We start from the raw sequence: 26,740 nt of genomic DNA on the forward strand, positions 1-26,740 counted from the left end.
TGGCCAGCTCCTCTCTCATGCTTCATAATTCTCTTCACTCCACTGTAATGCTAATACATCTGATTTAACTTCTCTCTCTCAATTTGTAAGGTGAATTCTATCATATTATGATCATTGCCTCCTTAGGATTCCTCTACCTTAAGACCTCTAATCTTATCTGGTTCATTACACAACACGTAATCCAGAGTAGTTGATTCTCTAGTATACTCGACCACAAGCTCTCTATAAAGCCATCTTGTAGGCATTCTACAAATTCTCTCTTGTGGGATCGAAAATCACCACCAATCTGATTTTCTTAATCCACCTGCATATTGAAATCCCCCATGACTTTCATAACATTTCTATTTGACATGTATTTTCTACCTCCCATTGAAATTTATAACCCACATACTGTATATAACTCACATCAGGGTACCCTTGCAGTTCCTTAACTCTAATCACAATGATTCTACATCTTCTGATCTTATTGCCACCTCTTTCTATTTTTTACCAACAGAGCCAACCGTCCCCCTCTGGCTATCTGCCTGTCCTTTGGATAACCTTGAGCAAGCAGTGACTCCATACAAAACGTGGTACTAAACTTTTGTCTGAGGCCTTTTGCAGAATACTTCAATTACAACACTCAAAAATGATTTAATCATGCAATTCAGAAATGTTGTTCTTAAAAACAAATAATTCAAAACACTTAGATATCTTAAAACAATTAAGGGCATTGATATTAACAGGATTAAAGCAAAACTAATTTAATTGCCTGAACCTTGCCTCTCTTCTTTACAGCTATATTGAGATGAATGTAGATGCTAAAACTCTATCAGATGTAAAGTAATGCATTTTAAGCAGACAAGCTTCTCAACAACAAAGCTCGGGATTTTCAGGAAATTGGCACATCTTTGTTGTAATCCATGATAAATCTGTGCCATCTTTGTTGAGCAAAGCAGTTGAGGATTTTGGAATAGATGGAGAGTAAAAGACTCTAAGGATTGGAGCAGCTACAATCTGGCTGGAAGGCTGAAAAGTCTAATCTCTTCCCAAGCTCCAAGTGATAGGTTGACAGGTTTACTAATAATGAAAACAAAGGGTGTGATCAGTAGACTGGTACAATGCATTTTTTTGTACTTTTTTAAGTTTTAATTTTAATCTACGTGTCTACTGGGGGCAGCAGTGGAGTGAAACCTGACATAATCCTGAAGCGTTTTTGTATGTCTAAGACTTGTCTCATACAATTTCTGAGGCCAAATGTTTTATTTATCACCAGGAATATGAATGCTGCAATACAGCTATCCGGAGATGTTAACCCATGTTTGCTTGAAAATTAAATTGCTGTCTGCAGGGGAGAATATTCTTCATTCTTCAGCTATGCTAAGGCAAGGTTATGAAGGTGTCAGACATATGTCTAGAAAATTAGATATACTTGGAAGCTCAAGGCAAGGAAATGCCATAATAATCAAGTTCTAAACATTAGGTTCTAAAAATTGATGACCAACCTGTTAGACTCCATAGTAGAAAGCAATTCATAGCCAATAAATACTTGTTATTAAAAATACATCTGATGGCTGTGTTAGAAGCCCTTACCTATTATGAAAATAAAAGAGTTGACCTAAACTTACACAGTAACCACTTGTTCTGCATTTATAGAGCCAACTCTGGAAAACAATACTTTATGGATTCTGGATATTTGGAAGACAGGACCATTGACAGAGGGCAGGAGAAATAATAGGAGCCAGGGATAGAAGGTTAAGCCTTCAGTCAGTGGGCCAAATTAAGGGTGATTCCAAGACACTGCAGATTTAGATAAGGGAAAAATGATGTAAAGTGTTTATTATACTTTCTAGACATGGTTTGAGTTGAAGCAGTGGGACTTGGAGCAGTTTTATAATCTGGCTTGAGCAATCGAGTGTTCTGCTGCTGGTCTCTTATATTTAAACAATTTCCTTCAAAATATAATTGGCAGGTCAGCTTTTTTTGAACTACACTCCTAAACTGTAGAATATAATATCTACAACTATGAGGAATGCAGACTCAGTTGACACATTTAAACACCAGCACAGAACCATTTTATTTATCTTTGCTTTTAACTAACGTATTTTAATATTTTATTTCATATTTATGTTTATCTTTTTTATTTTATTTTCATGTTGTAAAGCACTTTGAACTACATCATCCTTATGAAAAGTGCTCTATAAATAAGTTATTAAGTTATTATTACTGAAGTGCAGTCCTCTGGGGTGAAGAGGCTTTGTAGGCATAATTGGGGAGAGGCAATATGATCTAATGTAATGGGCTGAGAGCCTGAAAACTTTATGGAAACTACCTGAAGGAGGATATAGACATTGGAATCAACGATCATGGACAAAGTCAGAGAAGTCCCTTTAAATAGTGCAGAAAGGAACTTGTACACCTTCTCAAAACTACATCAAAATTCAAAGTTCTAAGTAAATTTATTATCAAAGTACATATATGTCACCATATACAACCCTGAGATTCATTTTCTGTAGGCACAGTCAATAAATCCATAATAGAATAATAACCATAATAGAATCAATGAAAAACTGTATCAACTTGGGCATTCAACCACTGTGCAAAAGGCAATATATAGTAAATACAAAAAGAAAGAAATAATAGCAATAAATAAATAAGCAATAAATATTGAGAACTTGAGATGAAGAGTCCTTGAAAGTGAGTCCATGGTTTGTGGGAATATTTCAATGATGGGGGGGAAGTGAATTTGAGTGGTTATCCCCCTTTGGTTCAAGAGCCTGATGGTTGAGAGGTAATAGCTGCTCCTGAAACTGGTGATGTGGGTCCTGAGGCTCCTGTACCTTCTTCCAGATGGCAGCAATGAGAAGAGAATGTGTCCTAGTTGGGGGTCCCTGATGATGGATGTTGCTTTACTGCAACAATGATTCATGCTGATGTGCTCAATTGTGGTGAGGGCTTTACCCATGATGGACTGTGCCCATATGAATGATCTGTGCCATTAATAGTAAGCTTGTGAAAATTTTTTGAAACATGCTTCATGAGTGTTTTAATATCATTTGCCAAGTGATGTGAATGAATGCTTTACATGTATGGAAAGAATAGCTTAAATTTTACATCCTATCTGACCTGTAAGGAACATGTATATCCTCCCCATGGAATGCACGGGAATTCTTCAGGTGCCCCAGTTTCTTCCCACAATCCAAAGATGTACTGGTTAGGAGGGTAATTAGTCATTGTAAATCATTCCATGATTAAGCTAGAGTTAAATCAGGTGTTGCTGGACATCACAGCTCAAAGGATTGGTAGGGTCTGTTCTGCATTGTATCTCAATAAATAAATAACTAAATTCCACTGTCTACAGTGTTGTGTATTTAATATTTCAGTAAATTTGTAAATATATTGTTTGATTGAGTATTCTTCATTGTTTACATAATTCATTATGGGTTATATGTAAAAGTATATGAATGGCATACCTTATGAAGCCACCATGTTACATGCACATGTCTTGCTAAAGTAAAGATCTAACTAACGCACATGAATTCTGGACTCCATGGTTTTTCTTTCAATTAGATTTATGTTTTGGAATTAAGCATAACAATGGTGACAGGTTCAGTTGTAATTGAACCTGAGATGACTGCCTACCTGTTGAAGCGCAGCGAGACGTTCAAGTTTAAAAAAGAGCAGCACATGCTTCTTCAGGAAGAGACAGATTCATGTCCGGAAACAGACAATTTCATGTGTTTATATACAGTACTGGGTGATAATAATCATAAACAAAAAAAGCAAAACATAAACAAGAAATGGCTGGTTACATCATACGGATAGATATATTTGATTGCACAATAGATAACAGGCTCATGTATACCGAGCAAATTGAGCAGTATTTTGAAGTAAATGAAATAGGCAAAGAGAAGTGAGTGAAATGTGGAAAAGCATAAAATTGCTTAGAAGTTTCATTGTTCAAACCAAACCAGCCAAAATGAGCATTCCTGATATTGTAAAAGTAATGAATTGAAACCATTGTTGATTATGTTTCCTAAGTGGAATCAAAAGGAAGGAAATCCGTTTGCGCATTCATGGCTGAATTTTAAAAGTTGATTGAGCATTGTTAACTCAGTGATGTGCTTAATGATACACTTAGAGATTGTCTAGTTTGTGGAATCTTAGAGACAAAAACATTCAAAAACTCTCCTAACTGAAGCACAACTCACATTTAAAAGAGCAGTTGAAATTGCTGTATCAGTGGAAACAGCAGATAGAGACACAGTTGAGTTGCATCAGGAACAAAAGTGAGCGAGAACAAAGTTGCAATGTTCAAACAGAAACTGGCTTGGCTGAACAAATTGTGATATCTTTGTGGCAGAAGCTCATCTACACCAGACCAATGTAGATGTAAAGGTAAAACTTGAAGAAAGTGTAACAAGGTAGGATGCATACAAAGAGAGTGTTGGACAGACAAAAATAAATGGACTGCACAGGGAAGTGATAAAGGTAAAAAGTCAAGTTGCCGATTCAAAAAGAGCACTAATCTGCATGCTATTGATGAAAAATCCAATAGTGATGAGAATTACACAGGACTGGGTAGCCTTGACATTTACAATCTGAACATTTGCAATAGACAAGCAACATGGCTCAGACCAGAAGTGAACGGCAAATTAATTAAAATGGAATTGGACACTGGCTCGGCTTTTTCATTCATTCCACAAAATGAGTTTGAATGGCATTTCAAAGATACTGAACTGAAGCCTGCGGAAATCCAACTAAGAACTTACACTGGAGGAAAGATAACTTGTGTGGAAATGACATTTCTAACCACATGCCACATCCCCTGCAATAGAGTCAACTGAAAGCAAATTAAGAGAGATACTGGATGATGCCACAGCAGTGATCAGGATGCATTGAAAAACTCAAATATATCAAGGGAAAATATTGGTGAATAAAAATGCCACACCCAACTTTTGCAAAGCCATCCAGACCCTTATAAGAGCATAAGATCAAAAGACATAGAAGCAAAATTAGGCCAATTGGCCCATTGAATCTGTTCTACCTTTTAATCATGGCTGATCTATTTCTCCTCTCAGCCCAATCTCCTGCCTTCTTCCCGTATCCCTTCATGCCCTGATCAATCAAGAATGTATCAAACTCAGCCTTAAATATACATAAAGGCTTGGCTTCCACAGCTGCCTGTGACAATGAATTCCACAGTTTCACCACTTAGTGGCTGAAGAAATTCCTCTTCATCTCCATTCCAAAAGGATGTGCCTCTATTCTGAGGCAGTGTCCACTGCTCATAGACTCTCCCACCACATCCACTCTATCAAGGCCTTTCACCATTCAATAGGTTTCAATGAGGTCACCCCTCATTCTTCTGTATTCCAATGAATACAGGCCCTGAGCTATCAAACACTCTTCATATAACAAATCGGTTAATCATGGAAAAATTTTCGTGAACCTCCATTGAACCCTCTCCAGATTCAGCACATCCTTTCTAAGGTAAAGGGCCCAAAACTATTCACAATACTCTAAGTGAGTCCTCACCAGTACAGCCTTGGTTTTATATTCTAGACCTATGGAAGTGAATGCTAACATCACATTGGCCTTCCTACCCACAGACTCAATCTGCAAATGAACCTTCAGGGAATCCTGCACAAATACTCACAAGTTCCTTTCTGCTTCAGTTTTTTAAAAAAATTTTCTCCCCCTTTAGAAAATATTCAACCCTTTCATTTCTTCTACCAAACTGCATGAGTGTACACTTCCCAACACTGTATTCCATCTGCCATTTCTTTGCTCATTTTCTGTATCTAAGTCCTTCTGTAGCCTCTCTACTTCCTCAAAACTACCTGCCTCTCCACCTATCCCCAGATCATCTGCAGCATCTCTACTTTCTGCAAAGGCTGAGAAAAGTCCATCTCCCACCCCCCATCCTCACAACATTCTACAGAGGATGTATCGAGAGCATCCTGAGCAGCTGCATCACTGCCTGGTTCGCGAATTGTACCGTCTCGGATCGCAAGACCCTGCAGTGGATAGTGAGGTCAGCTGAGAAGATCATCAGGGTCTCTCTGCCCGCTATTACAGACATTTACACTGCATGCTGCACCTGCAAAGCTAACAGCATTGTGAAGGACCCCACGCACCCCTCATACAAACTCTTCTCCCTCCTGCCATTTGGCAAAAGGTACCAAAGCATTCGGGCTTCTGTCTCTTTCCCTTCTTGAACAGTGGAGTGACAGTTGCAATTTTCCATTCTTCCAGAAGCTAGTGATTTTTGAAAGATCAATACAAATGCTTCCACAATCTCTTCAAACACATCTTTCAGAATGCTGGGGTGAACATCTGGTCCAGATGACTTCTCTATCTACAGACTTTTCAGTTTCCCAAGAAACTTCTCCCTAGTTATGGTAACTGCTATTGTCTTCCACTGTGAAGAATGATGCAAAATATTTAGTCAGTTTGTCCACCATTTTGTTGTCCCCTATTACTACCTCTCCAGTATCACTTTTCAGTGGCCTGGTATCCACTGCTGCCTCTCTTTTATACTTTATGTATCTGAAGAAACTTTGGTATCCCATTTAATATTATTGGCTGCCTTACCTTGCATAAGACCAAAAGACAGGAGCAGAATTAGAGCATTCAGCCCATTGAGTCTGCTCCGTCATTCCATCATGGCTGATCCCGGATCCCATTCAACTCCATACTCCTGTGTCTCACCATATCCTTTGATGCTCTAACTGATTAGAAAACAATCAACTTCTGCCTTAAATATACCCATGGACTTGGCCTCCACCAGTCTGTGGAAGAGCATTCCACAAATTCACCATTCACTGGCTAAAAACAAATTCTCCTTATCTCTGTTCCAAAAGGTCACCCTCAATTTTGAGGCTGTGCCCTCTAGTTCTTGATATGCCCACCATAGGAAACCTCCTTTCCACATCCACCCTACCTAGTCCTTTCAACATTCTGTAGGCTTCAATGAGATCCCCCAGCATTCTTCTAAATTCCAGTGAGTATAGGCCCAAAGCTGCTAAATGCTCCTCATATGGTAAACCCTTCATTCTCAGAATCATCCTCATGAACCTCCTCTGGACTCTCTCCAATGACAACACATCCTTTCTGAGACATGGTCCAAAACTGTTGACAATAATCCAAGTGTGGCCTGGATAGTCTCTTATAAAGTCTCAGCATTATCTCCTTGCTTTTATATTCTATTCCCCTTGAGATGAATGCCAACATTGCATTTGCCTTCTTTACCACAGGCTAAATCTGTAAATTACCCTTCTAGGAGTTTTGCACAGGGACTCCTAAGTCTGATGTTTGAACCTTCTTCCTACTTAGATAAGGGTCTGCACTATTGTTCCCTCTACCAAAATGCATTATCATACATTTCTCCTCACTGTATTCCATCTGCCACTTTTTTTTGTCCATTCTTCCAATTTGTCTAACTCCTGCTGCAATCACATTACTTCCTCAGCATTGCCTACTCTTCCACCTATCTTTGTATCCTCCATAAAATTTGCCACAATTCCATCAATTTCATTAACTAAATCATTGACAAATTATTGGAAAATTAGTAGTCCCAGCACTGACCCCTGAGGAACACCACTAGTCACTGGCAGCCAACCAGAAAAGACCCCCTTTATTCCCACTTGTGGCCTCCTGCTTGTCAGCTATTCAGCTATCCATGCCAGTATCTTTCCTGTAACATCATCGCATTTTATCTTGTTAAGCAGCCTCATGTGTGGAGCCTTATCAAATGCCTTCTGAAAATCCTTTTTCAATATTTTTATTAATTTCACATAGAAGAATACAGAGTACATGAAGATATACATTATGAATAAAAAAGATAGAATAGTACTGAATACATTATATTTAAAGCACACTTGCAATCACAGTACCCTATATTCATAATCAAATATGTACATTAATTAAATTGTAATAATTTTTATTATAAAAAAAAGAATCTAAACCCACTACCAAGATTGAAGCTGGTAAAGAAAGAAAGATGGAAAAAAAATCCTTATCACACAGTAATTTATGTTATTAGCCAACATCTGTACTTTAACACCAAATCAAAGATTTTGAAAGTAGTTCAAAAACCGTTCCCACAACATTTGAAAGTCTTGGTTAGAATCAGAAATAGAACAACACATCTTCTCTAAATTTAAGCATGACATAACATCACGTAACCATTGAGCGTGAGTAGGCAGAGCAACATCCTTCCATTTAAGCAACACTGCCCTCCTAGCTATAAGAGAAATAAAAGCCAATATATGCAAATCAGGTGTCTCCAAAGTTATGCCTTTTTCTCCAACAATACCAAACAAGGCAGTCAAAGGGTTAGGCTTAAAATTTACTTTAAAAAGTACAGAGAAAGTTTGGAATACTTCCTTTCAGTATTTTTCAAGATTTGGACATGTCCAAAATATATGGATTAGTGAAGCCATCTATCACAATAGGGAGATATATCCGGATAAAAACGAGATAGCTTGCCTTTGGACATGTGGGCTGAAAATCCAAGAAAATGACATCCACTGCATCTCCTTTATCCACCCTGCTTGTTACTTCCTCAAAGAACTGTAACAGATTTGTCAGGCAAGCTTTCCCTTTACAGAAAGCATGCTGAATTTGATGCATTTCATTTTAGTCTCCAAGTATCCTGAAACCTCAACCTTAGTGATAGACTCTAACACTTTCCCAACCACCGAAGTTAGGATGTGCTCACTCCTGCTCCCTGACACTCACAGACCCCTAGCACACTGCTAATGTCCTCCATGGTGAAGACAAATACCAAGTACCAATTAAGATCATCTGTCATTTCTTTGTCTCCCAAAAGTACCTCACTAGCATCATTTTCCAGTGGTCCAATATCAACTTTCGCTTCCCTTTTACTCTTTTTATAACTGAGAAACTTCTGGTATCCTGCAGTCCTTAATTTCTCTTGTCAGCCATGGTTGCTACCCCTGCCATTTGAGAACTATTTCTTCTGTGGGCCATATCTGTCCTGTGCCTCATGAACTATTCCCAGAAATTTTATCCATCTTTGCTCTACATCATCCTCACCAGTATCCTCCTCCAATCCACCTGGGCAAGCTCTTCTCTCATACCTCTGTAATTCCCTTTATTCCACTGCAATATTGATATTCTTTCGTATTCCATTTTTATCTTCTTATGACTTTTTAGTTGCCTTCTGTTGGTATTTGAAAGCTTTCCAATCCTCCAACTCCCAACTAATTTTTGCTCTATTATATGCCCTCTCTTTGGCTTTTATGTTGGCTTTGATTCTCTTATTAGCCGTGGTTGCATCATCTTGCCCTTAGAGTACATCTTCCGCTTTGGGATATATATATCCTGTGCTTTCCGAGTTGCTTTCAGAAATTCCAGCCGTTGCTGCTCTGCCTCATCCCTGCCAGTGTTCTTTTTCAATCAATTCTGGCCAACTCCTCTCTCATGCCTCTGTAATTCCCTTTACTCCACTGTAATACTGATGCATCTGACTTTAGCGTCTCCTTTTATACCATCTAAGATAAAGTAGCCAATGAGCTATATTACATGGAGGTTGAAGGAATTCTTTCTAAGATTGAGTGAAGCTAGTTGTTCCAGTAGCCAAGAAGAATGAGTTTGTAATCCTCCGCTCAGAATAGGGGATCTTTGCAAATCTTTCTGGAGGAAAAGACTTCAGCAAACTAGACTAGCTAAGGCCTACCTACACAAGGAGATGGAAGAACAGTCCAAAGTGTTAACACTCACAAAGGGCGTTATTGTTACAATAGTCTTATTTTTGGAGTAGTATCTGCAACTGCACTCTGGCAGAAATCTGTGGACCTGGTGCTGCAAGACTGCCCAGGATGGCAACATTGATATCAGTAAGGATGACAAGGAACGTCACTAAAATCTCAAGACAGTGTTAAAAAGATTAGAAGATTATAGACTGAGAGCATGACACAGCAAGTGTGAATTCTTCAAATCAAGCATCATTTACTGTGGTCACACTATTGACACACAAGCATTAAACAGGTATACTGAGAAAATCCAAGCAGTGGTGGATGACCCAGACTAAAGCATGTGTCACAGAATGGTCCTTTTTAGGATTTGTCAATTACTATAACAGGTTCCTGCCAAGCCTGAGTACTGCACTCCACTCTTGAACTCATTAGTACAGATCAGGAAGAAATGGCAATGGACAAAGTAGAGAGAACTGGCTTTCAAAAAGGTAAAGGAAATGGTGATGACAGAGACTGCACTCACACATTATGATCCACATCGTCTGTAAAGCTTAGCTGTGATGCTTCATCCAATGGTATCGGTGCCGTCATGTCACATGCTATGAGTAATGGAAGTGAAAGCCCCATAGCCTTTGCATCACATTCCTTGAATGTTGCAGAGAAAAGTTATGCATAGACTGACAGAAACTTTGAGCCTGGTTTGGTGTGTAAAATATTTGAACCAGTACTTATCTGGGAAAAAATTCACCTTCATTACCATTCATCAACCACTAGAGTTAAAGTTTCAGTGCACAGAAGGGTGTTCTACCAACAGCAGGAATACAGAGATGGGCTCTGTTTCTTGGAGGGCACAATTACCAGATCGATTTCAAGAAGAGGAATAATCATAGAATTGCTGATGGATTGTCCTGTCTACCTTTGGAAAAGATAATACCTGAAGAATATACAAAAGAGGACACTTCTCTTGATGTATTCACCCTAATATAAATCAAAAATTTCCCTTTTATTGCAGAGATGATCCAAAGAGAAACCAGAAATGACCCATGACTTAGGTCTATGTGGCCACCCAATATTGCTAGAATATGCAGCAGAAACTCGTTACCGCATTTTTATCAGTGCCACGATGAACTTGCTCTTGACAGAGGTTGCTTAATGTGGAGATTGAGAGTTGTACTATTCTTGCTGAGAGCTAAAGTACTGGAGGAGCTACAGCACATGCTGGTCCTCTGGACATGATCAAAATGAACACTGGCTAGGAGCTTTGTCTGGGGTCCTGGGATAGATCAACAGATCGAGCAGCTTGCCATGCACTGTTCGAGATGCCAATACATCCAGAAGAAAGGTAGCCAGAGATGTCAGAACCACTTTCTGAGTCCAAGAGTCAACTCCTACAACTACCATGGAGAAGGCCCGAGAAGCTGAGATTGTTTCACGGCCACAAGTCTCACCTGCCACAAGCAGAGTCAGGAAAGAAATCCTCTACAATGATTAAAACTTTAGGCCTGAATAGGACAATTTAAAATTTACAATGCTGAGGATATCTATATAGTTGTTGTGTTATATAGTATACTGTATATGTGTGAAAAAGATATACACACACACATACACATATATATTATTGTATATAAGTTGAGATGATTTCTGTAATGTGTTGGAGTTTATAGCCAAGCATGGAGGAGTGTTGCATATTTAATATTTCTTTTATATTATCAGTTCAATAATATTTGAGTAATATTGTAAATATATTGTGTGATGAAGCATTCTTTTTTATTTACATAATTCATTATGGGCTATATGTAAAAGTATGTGAATGGCATACATCATCACGCCATATGCGTGCACCTTGCTAAAGTAAAAATAAAGCTAACCTATATGCATTTCAGACTCCCTTGTTTTTCTTTCAACTAGTTTTATGTTTTGGAGTTACAAAACATGACATACTGCACCCAAAAAATGTGCTGTTCTTGCTTAAGCCTGTTATACACTGGGTGTTGTACTTCATAGTGTCTAAAGTATAAAAAGATAACAAGCTTTATACTGCACAGGAGAATTAAATCTTGAATTTTTCCAGCTCTCATCACCACATTTCTCTTCCTTATTTAGCTCAAGCAATGGCAAAGAACATTTAATGATTTCTTGCAAAGAACTATCGATGTTGAAATTTGAGATGCACAATTTTAAGTTGCCAATTATTAGGTACTCTTTAGCTTTTCTGGTAAGGAGCCTATTTTTAACACTCTGTATCTCTTGTTGGAATTTCTTAATAATTTAAGTTGCCCAGGGACAGACTTTTCACTGGATTTGCACTGAATTCCCAGCATCACCCTACCACGGGAGTGTTTGAGGTATAGGGGGAGGGGATGGATTTAAAGTCGAATTGAAATACGGAATTGCTCTGCAGAAACTCCAGTGCTATGGGGTATCTGGAGTGCAATCTATCCTTTGTGCTTGGGTACATGTTTGGGAATTTAAATGCCTCCCAAGGAAAATGTGATGAATTGTTGAGGACTCTAACAGCAATTTCTCTTGCTCCCCTCAGACGTGCTTCATGTTGCAGACAGAGCTGCATGCTCATTACGTTCATTGTAAATATAGAAGTAGGAATCAGCTGCAAGGTTAGCCCACTTACAATCTTAAACCTGTTCTCTTAGTTAAGACAAGATTTAATTACAATTTATCAAATTAATTTAAACACTCCCCAACAGTTCCAGCAAACCTGCCTGCAAGGATATTGGTCCCCCTTGGGTTCAGGTATACCCGTCCTTTTTGTACAGGCCATAACCTCCCTCGAAGAGATTTCAATGATCCAGAAATCTGAAACCCTGCCTCCTGCATGATTTCCCCAGCCACACATTCACCTTCCAAATCATCCTGTTCTTACCTCATTGTCACATAGTACAAACAGCAATCCAGAGATTACTACCCTGGGGGTTCTGCTTTTCAGCTTTTTACCCAGCTCCCTAAAATCTCTTTTCAGGACCTCTTTGCTTTTCCTACCTATGTCATTGGTGCCAATATGTACCAATACTTCTGACTACTCACCCTCCCCCTTTAAAATGCTGTGGACCTGAACTGAGACATTCTTGACCCTGGCACTTGTGAGGCAGCAGAGCATCCAATGTCTCTATTGCACACACAGTATCTTGTGTTTATTCCTCCATCTCAATTTCCACTCATTGGACCCTGGTTCCTGTGAGCCCTTTCAATTCACTGGAACCACAGTTCCAAACTTCAGTGGAAAATGGATTATGATACTGTGTAAAATTTAAGAGAATGATTTAAAGTATGAATAATTGATGCACCATCAATATCTCTCAGAGACGTGAGGTGAGATATAGGCTTTTATTGGCTGCAAGAAAGAACAAGCAGCAAGTGACCACCACACTACATCCTGGAGACTGAGGCCGGGGCTGTGCCTCCAATCGCCTTTATACTGGGATCTGTGGGAGGAGCCACAGGAGCAGTCAGCAGGGGGGCATGTCCAGACAGGTACATGTAGTTCACCACAATAATATAATTTGGAGCTCTTTCTATTATGCTGGATTATCAGCATATTAGCTTTCGTAACACAATTCCCTCTGCATTTCTGAGAGAGTCTCTTACATTTTGATAATATTCAATTCTCTTCTCAAATGGACAGATCCAAATGATCCCACATGATACTCAAATTGTCAGATCTTTGTTCACTCATTTAAATTATTTTCATCTTTTTATAGGGTCCTTACACCATCTTCACAACTTTGACTTACAGGCAAATTTACAATCCTTTTAGTGTCCTCATCTGAGTCATTGAGTTAAGGTTGTAAAACATCATGGCCCCAGCATTGATCCTTTTTGACACCTGTTACATCTTGCCAACCAGAGAAAGATCTGTTTATGCCTGCTGTTTGTTTTCTGTTAGCCAGCCAATCATCAATCTACTCCCGTGTGTTATCCTCTACAGCACAGCTTTCATTTTTTGCAATAGCCTTTGATGAGGCACCCAAGCAGTCAACGAATTGGGCCGAGACCCTTCATCATGAAGCGTCGACTGTTTATTCATTTCCATGGATACTGCTAAGTTCCTCCAGCATTTTGTCTGTATTGCTCTGGATTTTCAGCATCTGCAGAATCTCATGTGTTGCTGGAAATCTAAGAATCGTACATGAGCACCATTGTAACATTATGGGTGCAAACATGAAGTGGGTAACAGTCCTGATCTGATCATGGGGCCAGGAGAAACACCAGCTTTGTGGTTCAAAACATATAGACTTGTAGACATCTTTGACAGTATTCCTTCATGTGATATGGTATCGGCGTTCCTCTGGCATTACTTCTGGGAAACACTTCAGGATATTTATGCCGCATTAAAACTGTTGCCGTTCTACATGTGTTTATAGTGCTCAACATGGGAACTCTTGGATGTCATGTTATATGTAGTTGGATGAAGATTATTATAGTTTAATGCAGGTTAATGCTTTGTACAAACAGGGGAATGGGTCCACCTCTATAAATACAAAAAGAATGAGAAAATGGCTGCAGATACAAATGTTCAACCAGAACACCAAGGTACACATGTGTCCATCCAAAGTCAGAAAATCTGAATGCCTGCTAAAGCATAAAACCATAAGACAAAGGAGCAGAATTAGACCATTCAGTCCATCAAGTCTTCCTCACCATTTGATCACATACTTTTTCAATTAAAACGTTGATTCAGTGTTGACAATAAAGAAAGAGTAGACCTGGGAATCTAAGATTTAGTTCAGTCTGCACTCAGTGGCAGCAACAAGTACCCTCACAACAGGACTATTATAAATGCTGCATAATTCAAAAGGCAGGGCATCCATACTGTTCCAATATCCAAAGAACATAACCCATTGCTGTACTGTGATGATTTCAATTCCCATGTAATTTGTACCTGAGGCTACTTTATACCGCAGTGTCATTGACACATGCAGATAAGATCATTGTAGTCTTTTGCTTAGAAATCAATCAATGTCACATCTGCTTTGCAGAAAGTCTACAGTGGGTGCAACTAAGTTCTGAAAACTGGCTGTATCACATTGTCTTTAAAAATGTTATTGAATACATTGTGCTTACAAACTGATTGATGAAGCAGGCTTAGCTAATTTCTCGTGAAATTATGCCAGGAAAGTAATCCTCAACAGAAAAATAATTACCTACAAACCAAGGAAGTTGCACCAACTCTTCTGTCATTTGAGGTTTGGAGTTGCATACCAGTCTCTTCTCAATAAAAATACTCTTTCACAAATAGCACAAGATATGAACGACACTTATGTTAGCAGGTTATCAAGTTTTAATAGAGCCTTATGGCATGGAAAGAGCCCATCTGCACTACTCCCACTTTTTTTCATTTCCAGCAATTCAGCTCCCTGCCTCCAGTTCTCCTACAGACATATACTTTTGGAGCAATTTACAGTGACAAATGAATCTACCAACCAACAAATCTTTGGCACAAAGGAGGATGGTGGAGCACCCTCGTGGGAAATTCATGCAAACACACGGCTGTTCCAACAGTCCCTGAGGTTAGGGCTGAACTCGAGCCTCTGAAGTTGTGATGCAGTATCTCTCAAACAGTAATTGGGAAACTGCAGCACATCCGCTTCCTCGGACACAGTGAATTAGAAATTATATCCATTTCATAGGAGTGAACTCTGCCATGGATGGTCCCCAGCCACCTGTGAAAGGAGGGTTGGTATGGGGCTAGCAACTCCATCCCATTAAAAACCCAGAGCTACAGAAATGCCAACAGAAGTTCCAAAGACCTCATCCCTGGGAGAGGAAGAATCTTCACCCGGAAGATGATTGAGGTTCTGTGGTAAAAACAGAAGCCACAGGGCTGATTGATCTTTTATCAGGCCAGGAGAGAGAGCTCTGGTGAGATGCTGTTGATGACCTATGCCCCAACAGGGATGATGGGCTTAAGAAAAAGAACAGGAAGAGTGGAGTAGGCTACTGCAATTCATCAGAAAGATGTAAGGCCAACTCTGCTGACATTTCACCCTCTCAAAGTGTGAACTTCCATTGACAAGCAAAATCACTTATTGTCTAGAAATTGTTCTACATGTACTGCCAGACAAAAAAGTCATTTAGTGTAATTTAGATCTAGCTAACAACCATTTCTAAGTAAAATAGCAGCTGTCAGGAAACTGGCTCAGGCACATTCATGGCGACTTGCCTTAGCAACTTTGACATTCCACTGGTGTCAAGCATGCGCCTTATGAAATCACCAACAATGCAATTAATGCATTTTCTCTTGCTAACGTACCTTCAAGCTTTTGGGAGTAGCCCGTGAGCTTCACTGAACAGTCACAGGGCAAACAGTATTTCTTTGCATGACATTGTTTTATTTGTGTCTGTGTAAGAGGACATTTTTCTGATGATGAAAAATGGTGTTGTGCAGCACTGGGACTTACTACAGGCTGCTCAAATGCCTCCCAAAGTTGATGCACTGAGTTAATGAGTGCCGGGTGCTGCATCTGCCTGCAGCACTTCATTAACCATCCTCTCTGATGAAGAACAACAGAGTCTGTAACTATGTCAACAGCTACTGGATCAGTATCACTTATCTCTGTACTATTAAAAGCATGCGATTGGCAGCAAATGAAAACGCTTGTTAAAAGTGTTATTGACTTAACAATGCTTTATGACTATTGCAATTCAATGATACTTTAATGTATTAACAATCCAGCAACAACCTCTTCACCAAGCCTTTCCAATCATGGCCTCTCATCTGTGTCCCCTTGGGCAGGACCACAGAGAGACTATTTCTGGACAAGCTCCTCTCCTGCTCTTGTTCCACATTCCCAATACTTGGTGCTGAGTTAGAGCCCACGGGTGCATAAAGTGCCTCCCTGCAACCTGTGTCTCTATGCCAATCTCTTCATCTGTCACGGTCTCTGCTGACACCTTGCATGGATGAACCAGAAATGCCTGCTTTCATAAACTTTGGCCAAAATGTATTTATGTTAACCAGCAGCACACAGAGTAATGAGGGCTCAAAGTTCAAATGAAATAGTGTGGGCCAATCACAATGAAATATCTATTCCACTGGACAACAAGGGTTTTGCTTCATGAAAACTTTTGGTGCAATTTATGGATTTTGGGCTGCTGATCATGAAAACCATCATGTAATTTCCCTATCTTGCACCTTTTTTTGAAATCGCCTATATTTGTTATTTCAATTCTTAGTGAGCCTACCTGACTGACAGCAGACATTACTTACACAGTTTGGGTCTCAATATATTCTCTGCTAATCAACTACTCCACATGAATGATGCACTAAATTCAAGGGTGCCCCTCCCACAAGTGGTGGCTTTCCTCATTTTCCTGGTGATCTTAGCCTGAATAAACACGAGGAAACTGCAGATGCTGGAAATTCGAACAACACACACAAAATGCTGGTGGAACACAGCAGGCCAAGCAGCATCTATAGGAAGAAACGCTGTTCACATTACGGGCTGAGACCCTGACAAAGCCTGGCCTGCTGTGTTCCACCAGCATTTTGTGTGTGTTGTTAGCCTGAATAAAATGTTTTGCGAAAACATGAGTTTGGTGGTGACTCTGTATGGAGCAGAATGTCAGTGGTGGGCTTAGAGAAAGGGTTTTGTGTAGTTCAGGTGGCCATGTATGGGGGTTGGTGATGGACTAACTATATAATTGTACTTGTGTTTGTGAGAGAGGGAGCCTGCATGTACAAGAGATTGAATAATTGGGAGCATATGAAAGCAATTATTTATGTTTGTAAACTCCAATATAATACTTAATAAAGGTAAAATTGAATTTCCAGATGGAATTGTCACTTCCTTGTTCTTAAGCAATCCCTGAGGAGCACTTGCTTTTCTGACCCAGTTTTATAGATTCAGAGATATCTACGTTAAGTGTCGACTCTTCTGCAGATGGGGCAAGAGGTGCCACAGCACAGGGGAATGGGCAGTTCGGAGGCGGCTCTCTCCTTCTACAACTTACGCATGATCAGTATGCTCCTCCAAGGTCTGGTCTTAAGGTTCTTGTCCAGAATGATCCCCTGAATCATGAGCCAGTACTTTCTCAAAATCAGCAGAATGCAGCATTTCTTCGAGGACACTTGGAGTGCTTCCTTAAAATCCTTTTCTCTTTCCTCCTCATCAGCTCTTCCCATAACTGAGGATGAAGCAGTGTCTCTATTTTGGGAATCTGGTGATAGGCAGCCACTGGAGATGTCGGCCTGGCAGGGGAAGCTAGCATGAATTCACACCTAAGTTCCAATGAACTTGTAGGTGATATTTTCAATTGCATTGAAATGCCTGCTGCAGGTTGTCCATGTCTCGGAAGTATACTGACATACTAACCTTACTGGGACTGCTAAGAAGCTCTGGGAGACTGGTGAAGGTTAGCTGATACATGTTTGACATGACAGGTGAAGAGAACACTACCTAATCTGCAGTCTAAGGGCGAATAAGGACTTCAGTCAATGTGTACTGGTTAATGCATTCGTAAAGAACATATTTGTAATCTTCCCAACACATTGAAACCAGATCAATTTTTCCCTCACTGAAAAGAGATTAAATGAGAGAGCTCAGTATGTTGTTACAAACCCCAACAGGAACAAATTATCAACAAATAGTTTATAACTTCATTCCTTAGTGGGACACGGAATGCAATTGCTGGAGTTTTATACCATCTGTGTTATTGCAATATATAATTGAGGACACTGAGAATTATAATAAAGTCCATGGAGTAAAGCCGAATTATGCAACAGAAGCTAAGCTTTACGGAATATATACAATTTTTAGCTTTTCCCACAGACTGCAGTCCGTATTCCTCTACGTCTGATACAAACCCCGAGATAATTTGTTTCAGTTATCAGCTATTCTACTGGAACTACAACAAGAAACAGGCTTCTATTATTCAGCTCTAGCTGTCAGGTTTCCCCAGTTCCTCAATACCCTGGTGGAAATTCTGCAACCAAAGCCTGGTGATTTCAGCAGCTGTAAAGTTCACTCTGTGCTTTCATTAATCACTCCTCTGCCAACTGGTATCTTACCTGCAGATGTAATTTGTCTTGCACATAGTGGCCAAAGACAGACAATTTGGCTTTTCTTTGTCCTGGTAGGAACAAATAGGCACGATCGTCTGCCGCCTCCGTTCTGTGCATGCGGTATCCCTGCAGGAGCAGAACAGCATTCCATAGGTATACTTTGCAGGGACACGATCAAAAAACTGTCGGAGGGCTCTGTGGCATTTTCTTCGGTTGCAGATCTCTGATGCAGAGACTCGGGCGGTGCAGGGCGAAATGTACATCGATCGGAATTTTTTGCAATTGTCGTTTAAGTTGCAGGCTTTGGCAGCATCCAAACAGCTGTTCCCCTTTGAGCCTATCGGTTCTGCACCTAGAGCAACAAAAAAATGTTATGACATACTTGTTTATTTTATTTTATTTACTTATTTAGAGATACAGCAAGCCCTTCCGGCTCAATGAGTTCTACCATCCAGCAGCCCACCTAGTTAATCCCAGCATAATCATGGGACAACTTCCCATGACCAATTAGCCTACTAACTGCTATATCTTTGGACTGTGGGAGGAAACCACAGCACTCGGGGAGAACTTACAAAGAAAAAAAAACAAATTTCATGACATATGTGAGTGATGATAAACCTGATTCTGACACGGGTCTCTGCTGTGGACTGGGAGTGGGAAGGGAGAGAGGGGAATCAGGGTTGGGAAAAGAGGAAGGGAGAGTGGAGAGAGCAGGAAGAACCAGAGAGACATTCTGTAATGATCAATAAATCAATTGGAATCAAATGACCTTGCCTGGTGACTCAGGGCTGGGTGTGTCTGCATCCACACCACAGCCCATCCCTGGCACTCCTCGGCCACCTGTCCCACGTCCCTCCCACAGGGATCCACCTTTGTCATTCCCGACATGCTTTGCTCCTACCAGATCTACAAACTCGCTCTCCGTTCCACATTGACAAATACATGACGGTGCAAAAGTCTTGGACATCTTAACTATATATATGTGCCTAAAATTTTTGTATAGTACTGTGTAATATATGTATTTACTCATTATATATGTATATTTATATTTTAGTAATATATAATATGCATGTAATAAATATATAATATATATATTCATTCCTTTCCATTGATACTGCCTGACTGAGTTCCTCCAACATTTTGTGTTTTTTGTTCTGGATTTCCAGCACCAGCAGGATGTCTTTTGTTACTTTTTAAAATAAAATATTAACTGTAGAAAACTTACATACTAATGGCCACCTAATTAGGTACACGTGTATACTTGCTTGGTAAAGCAAATACCTAATCTGCCAATCAAGTGGCAGCATCTCAATACATGAAGATATGCAGGCATGGTCAAGAGGCTCAGTTGCTCAGAGCAGGGAGGAAATCTGATCTTAGTGACTTTGACTGTGGAATGATTGGTGGCTGTAGATGGGGTAACTTAAGTATCCCAGAAACTGCTGATCTACTGAGATTTTCATGCACAACAGTCTCTAAAGTTTACAATGTATGGTGCGAAAAACAAAGAAAAATCCAATGAGTGGTAGTTCTGTAGCAAAATGCCTTGTTAATGAGGGAGGTCAGAGGAGATTGACCAGACTGGTTCAAACTGACATGGAGGTGACAATACTCAAATAACCGTGTTATTCAAATAACAATAGTGGTGTACAGGAGAGCATTTCTGAAGTGGATGGGCTACGGCAGCACAAGACCATGAGCCTGTCTCAGATGCCACTCCATAGGTACAGGAGCTAATTTTGTTATATGTTGCAATTCTCCCTGTATTTCACACCATTCCATTATCCGTAATGTGATAGTTTTCTAAAGATGTGAATGAAGTTGGTTTTCATGCTGTTGCAGATAATTTGCTGTTAGCAATGACCACAAAGATGATCATCCAACACTGAGCTCTGTGATGAGTGGAAATGTTCTGTTCTGTAGATGCTTTCAGTATTAAAATATTCCTTTGCTCCTTGTCCTTGCTACTGGCTAGATTGAATCCATCCACTCATGTATGCTTTGTGAAGGACAAACGTTTGGAAATACAGGCCAAGCTGAGCAGCTCATGCTCTTCTTTATAAGCCCACCACCCCTACAGGGGCATAGGCCACTGACAGCAGCTCTCCAGAATCAATCTGTATTCTGCCAGTCTTTCAAGTTTTCCCAGGTGTAGCCCGTCTTCTTGGTGTATCCTTTGTCTCCCAGGGAGGAGAAATTTAGAGCTTCTGATGGCATTTCTGTAGCACTGAGTTTTTTTATGACCTAACCCTCCTCATTTTGCAGCAAGGTTTGAGATAGTCCATGGTGAATCGAGAGGCTCATATTGTACTGAAAAGTTCACGATGCCAGAAAATACTGTATAGCATTGATAAAGCACTAGACAAAACATGTACAGCACCAGGCTTGCTCCACACCAGGGGCTCCCAACCATTTTTATGCCGTAGACCCCTACCATTAACCGAAGGGTCTGTGGAACCCTGCCGCATGCTCGAGACACTTAGATTCCAAGACTATGTTTAAACTGTCATTGCAATGTGCTGATTACCAATGGCTTCCATTCAGGTTAACATTTATAATTGAATGTCATCATTCAAAAATAATGAGGGTAAAGTGAAGCTTCACTACACTCCTATGATTGTGATTAATTTTGTGAATCCATGTTTTTGGCACAGACCTTTGCTTGGATTAAATCACTAGCTAGCAGACAGGGATATTTTAAAGGACTGCAGAATTTTTTCATTCATTAGAACTAATGTGTCAACATAAATTAATGAGTCTGATGGCCTGGTGGAAGAAGCTGTCCCAGAGCCTGTTGGTCCTGGCTTTTATGCTGTGGTATCATTTCCCAGATGGTAGCAGCTGGAACAGTTTGTGGTTGGGGTGACTTGGGTCCCCAATGACCATACGGGCCCTTTTTACACACCTGTCCTTGTAAATATCCTGAATAGTGGGAAGTTCACACCTATGGATGCGCTGGCTGTCCGCACCACTCTCTGTAGGGTCCTGTGACTGAGGGAAGTGCAGATCCCATACCAGGCAGTGATGCAGCCAGATGGGATGCTTTTAATTGTGCACCTATAGAAAGTGATGAGGGACTTATACTGTCTTTTCAACGTTCCTCAGGTTCACTGGAACACACAACACACAAGTGAACACACAACAGTATCCTCTGCCAAGTCAACATTCCCAACTTTGAAATCCCAGATACAGTGAGAGAACTGGGCAGGCCACATTGTTGATGCTGACACAAGACTCCTGAAATACATGCCATTTAGAGTGTGATTTCCAGGAGCGCACGGGGGAAACATCAAGAATGTGCTCAAAGCTTCTTTGAAAGAAATACAACATTTTGACCGCCACTTGGGAAATGCCTGGCCTAGGGCCATTTACAATAGAGAAGGAACATTTGTAATCAAATGCATCTGAACATTTTGGATTTTCAGAAGGACATTGACAAGATGCTGCAAATAGATTAGAGCCCTTGGTATTGCAGGAAATGTACTCATATGGATAGCAGATCGGCTGACTGGCCAAAGGCAAAGAAAGGGAATAAAGGCAGACTATTCTGGCTGGCTGCCAGTGACTAGTGTTCCACACGGCTCTCTGTGGGGTCCATTAATTCTCACGTCATATGTTAATGATCTGGATGACAGAATTGACAGCTTTGTGGATGATAGGTGGAGGGGCAGGTAGTCTGCAGATGGACTGTATAAATGGCGGATAGAGCACATCTAACAAACAACTCGACAGCCAATCGCTGCCCCAACGATGGAAAGGTCTAGAGTTCCACTGGATTCATCAGCATCCACAGAAACACGATGAAAGAAGGTCACTTTTGATCCTGTGGATCTGCCCAAGAAGAAGCCCTGTGCATGTGATGAGCTGAAACATGCAGGTTCTCATAAAACTGAAGGATAGTTGGAGGATTCTGATTTATATATCATGGCAGCCTATTACAGACTTGCATACAGAGGCCCATCTGAAATTTACATTGGTTATGCCAGGGCCATTGATTAAGTGAAGGAGGTGTATCATACAGACCACCCCACCATACTCCCAATTTTTTCATTACTGGTTGTTCTATTCTCAGATGAAAAGTCTGGAGACAGCATTTGAAAATTGTTGCATCTACGTGACCAGTTAAACATTCATGGTGTGTAAAGGTGAAACTGGAGGCTTGGTCCTTTATGGGAATTTTATACCATGCATGAAGTTTTCACATTAGTCAGAATACAGAGCTGTCTTGTGCTTACTGGCTGGTTTCCACGGGGAAATTAAAGTGTTTGTCCTGACAAACAATGTGTGTTTCACTTTCTTGAAGCTTTGGAATTTCTGATTGTGAGATTTGACAGCTATCTGTTTTTGTTTGGAAAGAAGCAAATAATGCATTAAAACTTCAAAACAATAGCCACTTGACAGCCTCATCCCTGACTTGGGACTAGTCTCACAGTCTGGCTGTAGACTGCCTATTGCTATCAATGTTTCATGAACAATAGCCTCTTTAGCTTAATCATCCCTGACAAGTCAAGGGATGCACATGTGTTTGTCTCTACCTACAGATAATTGGGTGAAGGCAGGCATGATGTGAGTCTCTAAGTTCATTATACTTCCTCCTAGCCATGATACTGTAGAAGTTAGCATGCCATCACTACAGCTCAGGCTGTCAAAGTTCGGAGTTCAGTCCTGGCATCCTCTGTAAGCTGTTTGTACATCATTTCCTTGAATGCATGGATTTCTTCCGGGTCCCCCAATTCCCTCTCACAGTTCAGAAGCATACTGGTTAGTAGGTTAAATGGTTCATTGCAAATTGTCCTCGGGTTAAATCAGGGGTTGTCCTGGGCAGCATGTCTCAAAGGGCTGGAAGGGCCTATTCCATGCTGAACCCCTAAATAAATAAATAAATATGATGTGAGTTTGTGAGTTCATTATGGCATGCCCAAAATGCCATTGTTACAGTAAAACATGACTCCAATCATTGCAGTGTTCTCTCTGGGTTGCCCATTGATTTTAATCTTATCAGAGCTCAGTCACTTTGTCTCAGCTCTGGAGTTCCGATCCTTGGTCTACCACTGGATCAATGCTGTGACAAGAAGTCCAGCCAGCTGGGGCTGGCTAAGCTTAAACTTGCCTTTGGCTGGAATGTTGTTGATATGTTAATACAATTTGATAAGTCTGCTTTTGACACTTTACATCACATCACTTATGATTAGAATGGATTGACAGCCAGATTGGATCTGTCCTGGTTTTTATGCATTGTTCGTCTCCTGGCAATTTTCCCCCATTGTCTGGTAAGTGCTGAACTGGTTGGAAAAGCTAAACAAGAAGCATGACAGATTGTGGAGTGCAGGTCTTCAGGATTACAGTTTGAATGTGCTCTTCTTGCTGTTCTCAGCTGCTTCTTGAAATCCTGTGGGGTGAATCAAATTGACTGAAAACTAGCTTCTGTGATGCTGGGGATCTCAAGAGGAGGTCAAGATGGATTGTTCATTTGGTAACATATTCCTGGACATATTTCAGAATGCCTGTCATTGAGGATGGGGATTTCCTTGGAGCCAATTCCTCCCAGTAGCTGCTTAATAGTACAGTACCATTCACAACCAAACAGATTTGATTCAATCTGCTGAGTGTGGAATATCTCTGTTCTGTCTCCTGCATACTGCTTGTATTGTTTGATATGCTGGTGCTCCTGTGTAGTAGCCTCACCACACTGGCATCTCATTTCTAAATGTGCCGGTCACAGAATGAACTTCCACACTCCTCACTGGCCTTCTTGACTTCATTGTAATGGTAAAGATCTTGCTTTAAATTATAAATGTTACTTTTTTGTCCATTTGTAATTTCTATCAGCGGTGAATTCACATTCCTGAATGACTGTACCTCTTTGGTTCACCTGACACTTTATCTCTCTGTTCCATTCTACTCCGACCTCTCTGCTTCTGGCTTTTTAGTGTTCCAGAAATGCGCATTGTAGGCGTGATGAGCAGCTGCTTGTTACCTTTCTGAGCGCAGCACAGCCAAAAGCATTTAAAACTGAGTTTAACAGTTTCAGGTAAACCACCCCTTTATCTGCTTTTCTTTCACCACAGTCATGGCTCCATCTTTCTGTTTCAATTTGTTTTTCTTTCTCTTCTGGCAATTTTAAAAGCAATTGCAACATTGATCACTCTGGAGCCTATGACATATACCGTGTCTCCTCCTCCTCTCCAAAAGGTAAACATCAGTTGTTCCACACTTTTCCAGCATTGATGAAGGATCCTTGATCTCAGTTTAACTCTATTTCTTCACCCACCGATGCTGCTTGACCTGCTGAATACTTGCAGCATTTTCTAATTTTATTTCAGATTTCTAGCATCTGCAGTATTTTTTTGTTCTGCATATAGATTTAAGATTAATCAGCAAAATATCTGGAAAGAAGAGATACAACAGAGTGCAAATGTGCGAATCTAGGGGAGTTTGCTGGAGGAACACAACAGACTGTGCAGTGCCCATGGGGTGAATGGAATTGTCAAAGCTCTGCATGAGGACTTAGTGCTTTTGACCCAAGATGTCGACAATGTGGAGTGGTCCAAGATGGCGGCACGACGCAGCTTGCAGTGTCCACTCCGGAGCTGATTATCTGTCATTTGTGAAGCGGGGTGCCGTGCACAATCATAATTGATTGAAAACGGATGTGGGAGCACGGAGGAACATCTGGAAATCTCCAGGAAGACCTTCTTTGTTACTGCTGCTGCTGTGAGGTCTGGGTCTCTGCTGGGAAGAACAGTCCCCCAGTCCTTGGGGTCGCGTTGCCGATGAGTGTGCTACGTCTGCGAGGCTGGGTTCGACGGAGCTTTCACTGTGTGCTGCGTCTGCGAGGCTGAGTCGGACGGTGCTGTGGAAGTCCATTGCGGGGGTATTCCCTTCTGCCGTTGGTGTGGGATGATGAGTCAAATCGGGACCCTGAGGACTTGTGGAACCAGTGGTTTCTTTCAAACTTATAGTCTTTTAACATCTTTGGACTATTTTTCTGTGCCCACGGTCTGTTTTTTTTTATCAATTATGCTATTGTTTGCACTGTTGTAACTATATGTTGTAACTATGTGGTTTTGTGCAGGTCTTGTAGCTTTAGTTTTTGGTCTTGTTTTGTCTGGTGGGTTTGGAGCTCATTTCCAGGGAACACGCTAAGATGGTAGCACGATATTATTACGCAGCAGCCTCTCCGGACTCTGGATTTGGGGATTGCCAAACATTATGTGGATTTTCTGGTGTAGTCTGTTTTGTCATATGCTTTTGTGATATCATTCTGGAGGAACGTTGTCTCATTTTTTAACTGCATTGCATTTGTGGTTTCTAAATGACAATAAACTGAACACGAATCTGAATTTCATTCCCTCCTAACAATACAGCTGGACCAGTTGAATTCCCGCAGTAGATTATCTGGTGCTAAAGATTGGTAAGAAGTTACGTTGATCTAGAATATGATGGCTACAGGCACAGTGGGAGCAGATTCAGTATTCAGGTACATCGAGGAAAGGCATAAATTCAAATGAGATTCAAACATGAGGACATGATTTGAGAGTTAGGGGACAAAAGTTTAAGGGTAACACGAGGGGGAATTTCTTTACTCAGAGAGTGGTAGCTGTGTGGAATGAGCTTCCAGTAGAAGTGGTAGAGGCAGGTTCAGATTGTCATTTAAAGTAAAATTGGATAGGTATATGGACAGGAGAGGAATGGAGGGTTATGGACTGAGTGCGGGCCAGTGGGACGAGGTGAGAGTAAGCATCGGCACAGACTAGAAGGGCCGAGATGGCCTGTTTCCGTGCTGTAATTGTTATACGGTTATAAATATAAAAATGGAAAATATTGGAAATATTCAGCAGGTCAGTCAGTGTCTATGAAGGATGAAACAGTTGACTTTTCTCATCACATACACACATATATACACACACACACGAGATTCTGCAGACGCTGGAAATCTTAAGCAACATATACAAAATACTGGAGAAACACAGCAAGTCAGGTAGCATCATTGAAGAGGAATAAACCTTTGACATTA

At 40.6% G+C, this 26,740-nt stretch overlaps 1 protein-coding gene across 1 annotated transcript in view; it reads right to left on the bottom strand.

Annotated features, from left to right (window-relative positions):
* Positions 1–26,740, bottom strand: part of gfra1b (gdnf family receptor alpha 1b) — a 255,729-nt gene that overhangs the window by 55,179 nt on the left and 173,810 nt on the right. Inside the window, exon 4 of the mRNA XM_059947924.1 lies at positions 18,730–19,075. Coding sequence (XP_059803907.1) covers positions 18,730–19,075 — 346 coding nt within the window. The remainder of the gene's footprint in view (positions 1–18,729; positions 19,076–26,740) is intronic.

This window comes from Hypanus sabinus, chromosome 22 (genome assembly GCF_030144855.1).
Source record: "Hypanus sabinus isolate sHypSab1 chromosome 22, sHypSab1.hap1, whole genome shotgun sequence".
In the NCBI taxonomy this organism is placed as follows: Eukaryota; Metazoa; Chordata; class Chondrichthyes; order Myliobatiformes; family Dasyatidae; genus Hypanus; species Hypanus sabinus.